The sequence below is a fragment of the Trifolium pratense genome, linkage group LG3 (genome assembly GCF_020283565.1).
Source record: "Trifolium pratense cultivar HEN17-A07 linkage group LG3, ARS_RC_1.1, whole genome shotgun sequence".
Lineage (NCBI taxonomy): Eukaryota > Viridiplantae > Streptophyta > Magnoliopsida > Fabales > Fabaceae > Trifolium > Trifolium pratense.
The window spans coordinates 40,180,370-40,190,875 of record NC_060061.1 but is presented as its reverse complement, the minus strand read 5'-3'; the positions used below and the strand labels follow the sequence as shown (position 1 = coordinate 40,190,875).

The window sequence follows — 10,506 nt, the reverse complement described above, 5'->3', positions numbered from 1 at the left end:
GCGGAAGAGCCATATGTCAATGAGACACTTACAACCTTGAACCAAAACACTCTTACTGAGTTATCTCAAAAACCTCAAGACTCAATATCCACACATGTTGAGCCCAAGCAAGAGGAAGAATACGAAAATGTCACTCTCATTAGTGGTGTAGACTTAAATGAAAAGCTTGAACATGAGGGACTTGTATCAGTAGAATGTGAACAAGCTCTTACTGAAGAGAGCAATTGTGAAGAAAAATACCTTGTGGTTCAAGACAAAAAAGAAAGTCTAGAAGCCCCGATCATTTTGGGTCAAACTCTAGTAACCATTGGTGATGTGGTAATTGAGGTTCAAAAGGGAAAGGTAAGCTTAAGGCATGGTAAGGAAGATGATGTTTTGAAAGCTTTAAATTCTGTTGAAAAATTCTCTCATTTTATTTCTTCCTATTTTGACAATCTGGTTATTACTAATAATTTTAGTGATTTAAGGATGCAGGACCCTTTGGAAAAGACTCTTATTTTGCAGGATCCTAGCATAATGGTGGATGTTGTGGAAGTGAAAACTTCACTTTTTTTTGAAGCTCATCCACCACATGGAAAAAGAAAGAATAATATGAACCACATGATTAGAAAGTTAAGAAGGGGCAATGCATTAAAGGTGAAATTTGCCCTTGGAGAGCCACCTGATTGATTATTTGGCTCTCGTCAAGCTCAGGACGTTAAATAAGCGCTTCGCGGGAGGCAACCCGTGTTTATTGTTTTATATTTTAGTTTATTATATTTTTATTATGTTGGTATGTTTAATTTTATTTTGAAGAAAATCAGCATCTTTATCCCGAAATGTTGCACTCAAGATGGTTCAGACGTTACACTGTCACTGGAGTTCTTCCTCACGGAGCACTTGAGGTTTCTAAAGAAGATGACACTACTTTCAAAGTTAATGGGCAGTTGCAAAACATTATGATGAAGGGTTGCTCCAAGTGAGATATGTCGCTCGCCTCAATGGTTGAAAGCTTTCTCAGGGAAGCTACTTTTACTCTCTCTCACTTATTTACTTTTGTGTCTAGTTGAATATTTTGTTTTGAATTTTGACCATGTTCTGAACTAGTGTGGGGGAGGGTCTATATTTTGGCACTTGACATTTGCTAGTTCTAGTTGATTGCATTTTTCTGGCTTGTTTTGATTGAAATTATGCTGAACAATTGAAAAATAGAGATTATGCCTTTGAGGGCCTTTGAAAATTTTATTTGACAGACTTGTTCAATTGAGATAATGGGGTTGTCTTTAGGTAGCTAATAATTAGCATAATGGTTCGTCTTGACTATCTTTTTGTGAACCAACTTCTATATGTGAGATTTGAGCCTTTATAAAGGGGATTACTTGTTAAGTATATGTTTTGACCCCTTCTTTTTGTGTGAGTGTGTTTCCCATTTTGTCACATTCTAGAACTTGTCTTGTGACCGTGCTAAAGCGAAAATTGATCTGCATCATGTGAAAAATGTTGGGGCATTTGTAGGTATTTTTTCTGGCCTTTAATTTTATTGTTTTAAAATCATCCTTAGTTGCCCACTTTGAGCCTATTGATTATTTATTCCTTGGTACCTAGATATGATTAAGTATATTTTATTTTTTTTTTTTTTTTTTTGTGATAACCATTTGAAATTGAAAGTGGAGTAACTATTCAAAAGAAAATCTCCTATATTTGAGATGTTCAATTGTATGTGCATGGTACTGTCAAAAGAAAATATGTATGATGAGCAGGAAGGAAAGAAATAAAAGAAGTAGGTTGTGTCATTATAGTGAACATTTCTCTCAAAAGAATGAGAATTGCAAAACAAAAAGTCCAAAAAGAAAAGAAAAAAAAATAAGAATTTTCATGTTTGAGTTGCTCAATTGTTTTATGAGCATGATAGAAAGAAAAAAAATAATAATAATAATAATTGAAAGAGCACACTTCTGTAGAAAAGAAAGGAAGAGGGGTTGATTTGGAGTTTGAAGCAACAGTTAAAAGTAGATATAGGAGCTCCATTTTTGTTTCAAAGGTTGCTATTTGTTTCTTGTATTTTTACCCCTTTGATTATCCATTTCTTCTTATATCCCACCTTGCACGAATTAACCATGGCCCCGTTACAACCCGTAAGACCCCATCTTTTGCATGCATATGGACTATTTAGTGGAGATTTGGTCAAATTACAAGCTTATGGTAATGTGCATTTTGTGGAAACTTGAGTGCTTATTTTCCAAAGTCCCTAAACACTTAAAAGAGATCGTGAGAGAGAGCTCCTGTTCATTTAAAGGTAGTCTTCATGGACATATAAAACTCTAATTGGGCGACCTTTTGACTATTCCATATATTTTATATTGTCTGTCATTGTTGATTGTAATTTTTGGTCTCTCAATTGGCTATCTCTGTTATCCTTTTTGAAAATGTATTGAGCCAGGAAATTTGCTTGAGGACAAGCAAAGGTTAACTGTGGGGGAATTGATAAACTCCAATTTAGTGTATTATATGTAGATACTTTTTGTGGTATTTTAAAATAATTACTTATTATTATATAAATTACTAGCTTCACTTAAGTATTTATTATTACTAACTATTATTATTATATATATTACTAATTATTAATATTAAATCACTTAAATATATATTACTTAATATTATTATGTTATTTGTGTAGATATGAATGGCCCAATTAAAATACCTCACGCTGGCCCAATTTATATGAAAGGGAGGTTATGCAAGTTGGAAGGAAATAAGCTAACATTAAGTTACTGAGGCGGCAACATCAGCCAGAGGGGATTACAAATTAAAAAGGTCTGACAGCTCAAGAACAAGTGGTCTATGGCGGTGAAGATTAAAGGAGAAAGAAACTTAATGCATGAGGAAATTGGAGACCTGTATCAACAAAGAACAGAGTCGGCAACTGAAGCTATAAATAGAGCTTCTTGGTTTCAATTAAAAAATCACTTTTGTACATAGAAGACAGTTTTGGAGAGGCAGGGATTGAAGAACATAGAGGAGAATACCAACAACAATTGAAGCATTTTTGGGTTATTCTCTTCTCTTAATTTCATGAATCATTTAGTGTTCTTCATGATTATATGTAGCTAAATACTCTTTTAGGGTTTATGGTAGATCTTGTAATTGAAATTCCTTATACTATGTCTTAGTTTTATGTTCTAGTTTCTTGTTTGAATTTCTATTTTTAGTTCAATTAATTTTATCCTATTGATTTTATCACATGATTAGGAATGATCAACCTATGAATGTTTATAATCAATTGATTGATCAGCGACCGTACTGCAGTTAATTGGTGGACCTATAGGATAAATGAGACTTAGATTATTGCATGACCAAACCTTAATCTTAGTCTTCCAATCATTCAACCTTTTTGCACTTTATGCTTTTCTTGAATTTAAACTCTTTGCATGACCAAACAAGGGGTTAATTTAGGAAAAAGAATATTAATCACGAATGACCAAACGGATTAATAGTTTTAGTAAAGGGATTGGTAATTGAGTTAAAATAATGGAATTCAAGTGGAACTAGACATAGGGAATCAATGATTGCGAGTGAAACCATGACCCTAGACCTCTCTCTACTAGTTTACAACTTCACATTTTTATTCTTGTTCTTATTCGTACTCGTCATTATTTTCTCTTTAGTTATCATAAACAACTCAACTCTTTATCCGTCTAGATAATAAATAATCTTAACTAGTTTGGTAATTGTTAATTAATCCCTGTGGATACGATAATCTTTTATACTACTTCTGCGCTAGAGTACACTTGCTCTAAGTGTGTTTTTAACGCAACAGCACACATTTTGGGTAAAATTGGAATTATGACATTAAACATAATAATTGCAGTAAACTTTGGCTAATATTTGAGACTAACAATTTTTTTGTTTTGTTTCTTATATTCAAGACCGGAAGGGAGTACTATTTAAAATATTCAAATAGTATTCCGACACTTTTAGGGTGTCATCGGTAGAGGTGAAAAAGAAGAGAGGTTTGAAGAAAATATCACTTTTTCTCTTGTTTGGTTGTGGTGAAAAAGAGAGTTAAAACATCTGGGACCCATTAATTTTTTAGTCTTCTGTCTTATGAAGAGAAAAAGGCGAGAGAATAAAAAACTTTATTGCATTCCAATTCTGCCCTTGTATTCATCTATTGCCAAAAACATGAAAAGTGTTGTGCTGGTGATAATTACTTAAATACATGCACAAGGGACTGAAGATTTTATGGGATGAGTATTATTTTTCTTCTTTTATGAAATTGTTGGACCGTTATATTTTATTTTTTTTCGTCAATTTTTATTTTCTTGATAGAAAATGCTGATGGAAAATTATGTTTTTCTTTTTTGTTTTATTTAAGGGTATTTATGTCCTTTAATAAAAATTACACTACTCTCTTTTATTTTTCTTATCTTTCTCTTCTATCAAACATTACATCAAATCTACTCTATTTCTTATCTTTTCCTCTTCTCATACTCTCTTTCATATTTCTCTCTTCATAATTTCTCTTCCGAACCAAACACACCTTTAACATTTTTATTTTCTTTTTTATTCCAAAACTCGAAACTGCATTCGATTCCCCGCTAATCAGAAATCCCACTATGTTTGGATGCCAAAGAGATAGGGAAGAGAGAAACATTGAAGAGAGAAATAAGAGAGAAGAGAGATAGAAGAGAAATTGGATAAAAAATTTATATGGTTTGGATGAATAGAAAAGTGAGAAGAGAGAAATTAATAAAAATGAGAAAATAACAAATTTACCCTTTTCTACAAGAAAATAAATTAGTTGAATGAGGGTATTGTTGTAAAATTGTTTATTTCACTTCTTGTCACACAAATCTCTCCTATATTTTTGGCAGTTATTAACCCTTATATTTCTCTCCTCATCCAAATAGGCATGGCAATGGGGCGGGGCGGGGACGAGTTTTGCCCTCCCCAAACCCAAACCCATAAAGTTCGGGTTTCCCCAAACCCATCCCAAATTCGAGCGGGGATAAAAATGATAACCACAAACCCATACCTAACGGGGATCGGGTATCCCCATCTGGTTTCGGGTATCCCATTACGCCTCTTTCCACATGAATTTAGATTATATTTTAGTATTTTTTTTATTAAAAAAAAGTTAAATGTCCAAAATTATTTTCTCTCAACAATATTTTTTTAAATAAAGAAAAAAAAATAGAGAAAATGGATTGTTTATTACTCAAATTAAAATAAAAAATAAATATATGAACGTAATTTAATAGATTGTTTAAACGTTTCTAATTTAAAAGAGGTGAAATCTAATTTTTAGTATTAGCGGGGCGGGTTCGGGGTGGGTATAGTGTACCCATTACCCGCCCCAAACTCATCTTTTGAAATCGGAGAAAACCCAAACCCGAACCCAAACTCAGTCAACTCGAATTTTCCCCGTCAAAACGAATATGGTTTGGGTGAGTACCCACGAATATGAGTTTTATTGCCATGCCTACCTCAAAACCATAGAAATAGTTAATTTATTTGCTATCTCTTTCTTGTTTCTCTCTTTTATAAATCTACCTAAATAAACATAGTGTAAATTTCCCTCCTCTTTCGCCCTTTCTCAGGCCCGGTTTTGGGCCAGGGCAAGCAGGGCCCGAGCCCAGGGCCCCCACATTTTAGGGCCCTCAAATATTTTTTTTTTTAGCCCATCATAGCTATTAGAGGTTAAGTCTTTCTGAGGAGTCTAAATATCAGAAACTGACGGTTTGCTCTGGTGGTATCTTTGCATGCCTATTAATTACTTCTGCAAAGAGGGAGTCTGTTCAATTCCCACTTGTGACATTTTTTGTTTTGAGATCAGGTTTAATTTCAAGACATGACAATAAATCAAACTATTTCAAAAATTCTTTCCTTTTACAAAATGATGATTTTTTTCTATAAATAAATAACTTTATAACTAACTTTACTATTTTATTTTTTAAAAAAAACTACATTATGTTATTTATTTGAAAAATTTCTTTTTTGTTGGTAATCTTTAAAAAAATTATTTTTTGTTGGTAAGGGTTTGAAAATAAAGAATTAATTTCTAAAAATTTCTTTTTTGTTGGTAACTTTACTGCTTTTTTATGTTATTTCATTTTCAAAGGGACTCTTTGTCGAATTTGCCCGGGGCCTCCAAATACTCGGAGACGGCCCTGCCCTTTCCTCTTCACTTCGAGCTCCTCTTCCACCACCGTCGCCGTTTGCGCCACCTTCAGGTAAACCGTCGTTCCTCCTTCCTTTCATATAGATAGATTCTCAGTGTTATTCCCCCAATCTGCACCCTTATCACTGCTTTTTTCTCAATTTGTTTCAATTCTATGTTCTTCGTTTTCATTTCTGATTTTGCACTTAATTTTCATTCTTTTCATTGTATTCAGATTCAGATTATTTGCATATCCTTAATTGATTCTGTATCACACAATGCGAATAAGATTTTCAATCTCTTGTTTGCTTCGTCTCCAACACTGTAATAACAACTTCACATCTAACTTCCACTTCTCTTCAACAACAGCAACAAACTTCAACGCCGTTAATAACAGAACCCAGCTCTTAAATTCGATCAGAACCCTATCAAACGTTAATGCCGCCGTCACATTCTTTCACCAAATGCTAACAATGAATCCTTTCCCTAACACAAAAGACTTCAATTGCTTATTCACATTTTTAACCAAAACCAAACACTACACAACAACCATTTCCCTAATCAAACACGCGCATTCGTTTGGTGTCAATCCTGACATATACACACTCAACATTGTAATCAATTGTCTTTGCCATTTGGGGCACACGAGCTTGGGTTTCTCCGTTTTGAGCTTAATGTTCAAAACGGGACTAAACCCTACACTCGTGAGCCTAAACACTGTCGTTAATGGGCTTTGTGTTGAAGGTAAAGTGTCCGAAGCTTTGAATTTTACTCGCCACATGGAAAATGCGGGTTATGAACCAAACGGTTACACATTTGGAGCGTTAGTTAACGGTTTGTGTAAAATTGGTGACATGGTTAATGCTGTCGTTTGTGTTAGAAACATGATTGAGAGAAACTATGAACCAAATGTTGTCATTTATAATGCAATCATCGATGGTTTTTGCAAAGAAGGGTTGGTTTCAGAGGCTTTGAATTTTTTCTCAGAAATGAATGATAAAGGTATTAACCCTAGTTTAGTTACTTACAACTGTTTAATTCAAGGAATTTGCAACATTTGTGAATGGAAAAAAGCTTCTTTTTTGTTGAATGAGATGATGGAAAAGGGAATAATGCCTGATGTTCAAACATTTACTATTTTGGTGGATGGTTTTTGCAAAGAAGGGTTGATTTTAGAGGCTAAAAGTGTAATTTGTTTCATGGTGCAAACTGGTGAGGAACCTAATGTTGTGACTTATAATTCCTTGATTGGTGGTTATTGTTTGATGAATCAAATGGATGAAGCTATGAAAGTGTATGATTTGATTTTTTTAAGGAAGTGTTTGCCTAGTGTTGTGACATATAATTCATTGATTAGTGGTTGGTGTAAGGTTAAAGATGTAGATAAAGCTATGTGTTTGTTGAATGAAATGGTTAATGAAGGTTTCTGTCCTGATGTTGTGACTTTGACAACACTTGTTGGTGGGTTTTGTGAAGTTGGTAAACCTTTGGCTGCTAAAAAGCTGTTCTTTACGATGAAGGAATATGGTATGGTTCCTAATCTTTTGACTTGTGCTGTTGTATTGGATGGTTTAGTTAAATGCTATTTTCGTTTCGAGGCAATGTTGTTGTTTAGGGCTATGGAAGAAAGTGATTTAGATCTTGATATTGTTATTTATAATGTTATAATTGATAGTTTGTGTAAAGATGGAAAGTTGAGTGATGCAAGGAAGGTTCTTGCACGTCTGCTTGTTAAAGGGTTGAGTTTCGATTCATACACTTATAATATAATGATTGGAGGTTTATGTAGAGAAGGATTGTTGGTTGACGCTGAAGACTTGCTTAGGAAAATGGAAGAGAATGGATGTACACCTAATGCATGTTCTTATAATGTTATTGTCCAAGGATTGCTCCGAAAACGTGATATTTTAAGGTCAAGGAAGTACCTTCAAATAATGAAAGTCAAAGGGTTTGCAGCGGATGCTACTACCACAAAATTGCTTATAGGATTTTACTCTGCTGATAAAGAAAGCAGTGCATTTCAAGAGTTTCTGCATAATTGATGTTTGTTTGGATTTGATTGCCATCTATTCATTATTGGATGTGAATTTTTCATATCATGTTTTAAGAACCTATATTTAAGGTCGAGAAAACACCTTCAAATAATGAAAGGCAACAATAGATGCTACTACCACAGAGTTGATTTTATAGGATTTCACTCTGCTGATAAAGAAAGTAATGCATTTCAAGAGTTGCTGCAGAACCGATGTTTGTTTGGATTTGATTGCCGCCTATTCATTATTTGATGTGAATTTTTCATATCATGTTTTAAAAACCTATTTGATCAGATGGTATGCTATAAAGGACCAAGGCGACCATGTTATGATGTTTGTATATGAAAATCCGAACTGAATGTTGATATTGATGATGTTCTCAATGGTAATTGATCAAAGTGTTCAGAGCCGACTTTTTTGGCCAAGAGATCAGTACAGTTAAATCTATAAACAAAATGAAGGTATGTTTCGCATGACCTAGAATTCTTACTTTTCTGAAACAATATTTACTGTATTGCTTTTTGCTGACCTAGAAACTAAAGGAATAATTTTCCTTCAAATGTAAGATTTTACAACCTCATAGACACAAGCAGATCATGGAATAAAAAATGGCTCTCATGTTATGAAAAAAAATAAAAAATGCAGCTAGGTCACACATATACACTCACTCCGGTCTCATGTTTTGAAGGCTTCCTCAATGCCAAGTCACCTAGACATTCCATTACTTGATTATCTTAGTTCATCCATTAATTAACTAACTGTGATAAGAGAGTTCATAATAGTGAAGAACTTTTTTTAAACCAAAGGGGGGTTAGAGTAATTTAGGTTAAATAAACGACAAAATACACATTCTTTCAATAATAAATGTGTGGATAAAATTCAGGAACCTGTTGTCATCCTGTTAAAAACTGCTGGGAAATAACATAAGTGCACATTAATAGGTAGGATAGACAGGAAAAGAAGACGAGAGCAACATGCGTTTAGATATATCAAGTTTGAGTTAAAGTCCCACATTGGATGGAAGAGTTGAGGTTGAACAACATATTATAAGTGAGAGGATCCATAAATTCATCGCCTTAAGGTTTTGGGTGAAGATGTAAGTGTCCAACCTAGTGAGGCTTCCCCTCATAGCCAAAAAAAGATGGAACTAAGGAAATAATGAATTATTGTTTCAACTATAAAGGGAGACCTCCATTTGTTGCATCTGTTAAGGCCCCGTTTGGATTAGCTTATTTTTGAGCTTATGCAATATAAATTAGGTTTTATGCTATTTTATAAGTTCACACTAGTGAAAATTATATTTTTATAAGCTATTTTATCATAAACTACCTTGACAAACTTATAATAATAAGTAAAAATTGCATAAGCTCAAAAATAAGCTAATCCAAACGGGGCCTAAGAAAGATTAACACAAGCTTAAATACAAGCTTGCTGCTACAAAGATTTGCAAAGCTTGCTAGTGTTTCATTCAACAACTTTGAAATCAATTATTTTCTTTCAGAGTAATGGACACTGTAAAGGTCTTTGTAGTTTGTTCAGGTTAATTATATGCTTATTGTAACTGTCAATTAGACACTTCTTTTTATATGCATATATTCTTTGACATTGCTAGAGTTTTTTTTTTTATTCTTTTTCATTGTTGAGCTGTTCATATTAGAGTTTTATAGTAATTCAATGCTCTGGCGTCGTATAGGAAGTTATGATGAAGGTGGTTTTTCTTCTGAAAGGTGATCTTGTGGTAATAACACGAGCTCGACAACATTGATTACAAACAAAGTACAATGCAGAGGTCAGTTTCTAAAAAGTGTATTATGAGAGGCCTATCTGTCCTATAATTAAAATTTGTTATAAAAAACTAGTTACCATACATGTTTCACTTATTTGACACTTTGCTTCCACTAGTTACCATACATGTCTGAGCCTTACTTAAAAGGTTATTTTTAGAGAATCAAGTATTATCATATTTATCGAAGACAGTAATTATACAGAAAGAAAGATAGAACGCCTAACCCACAACTAGAACAGTCACATTCCTTATCTTTTTTTAATGAAAAGAGTGCAAAACACGATATCCCAACTAAGTTGACACCCCTTAGCTGCCAACATGACAAACCAAAACATCACATTTGCAGCACTTTAAAAATATTATTAAATAAAAAGGAAGATACAAAAGTACTTGGGGGGATTAGACCAAAACCCAAGTCAGAATAACTAAGAGAACTCAACATCTGCCTCATTAAAAACCTTTTCAGGAAAACCCAGAGGGATAAAACCTGGCAAGGAAAAAAGAGTACAGAGCAACCAACAACAAAAGCATGGAAAAATTGAAGTCTC

At 33.6% G+C, this 10,506-nt stretch overlaps 1 protein-coding gene across 2 annotated transcripts; it reads left to right on the top strand.

Moving 5' to 3' along the window:
- Positions 1 to 5,548: 5,548 nt before the first annotated feature.
- LOC123916145 (putative pentatricopeptide repeat-containing protein At1g12700, mitochondrial) lies at positions 5,549 to 10,167 on the top strand. 2 transcript variants are annotated; one of them, XM_045967525.1, is made up of 4 exons: positions 5,549 to 5,567; positions 6,152 to 6,212; positions 6,375 to 8,633; positions 9,866 to 9,961. In XM_045967525.1, exon 3 carries the CDS (start codon positions 6,418 to 6,420, stop codon positions 8,179 to 8,181), a length of 1,764 nt encoding a protein of 587 aa, XP_045823481.1. In that variant the 5' UTR covers positions 5,549 to 5,567; positions 6,152 to 6,212; positions 6,375 to 6,417; the 3' UTR covers positions 8,182 to 8,633; positions 9,866 to 9,961. The 2 variants fall into 2 exon arrangements, with proteins under 2 accessions (XP_045823481.1, XP_045823480.1); XM_045967524.1 differs by lacking the exon at positions 5,549 to 5,567 and having other exon boundaries at positions 6,152 to 8,633; positions 9,866 to 10,167.
- The last annotated feature ends 339 nt before the right edge of the window (positions 10,168 to 10,506 follow it).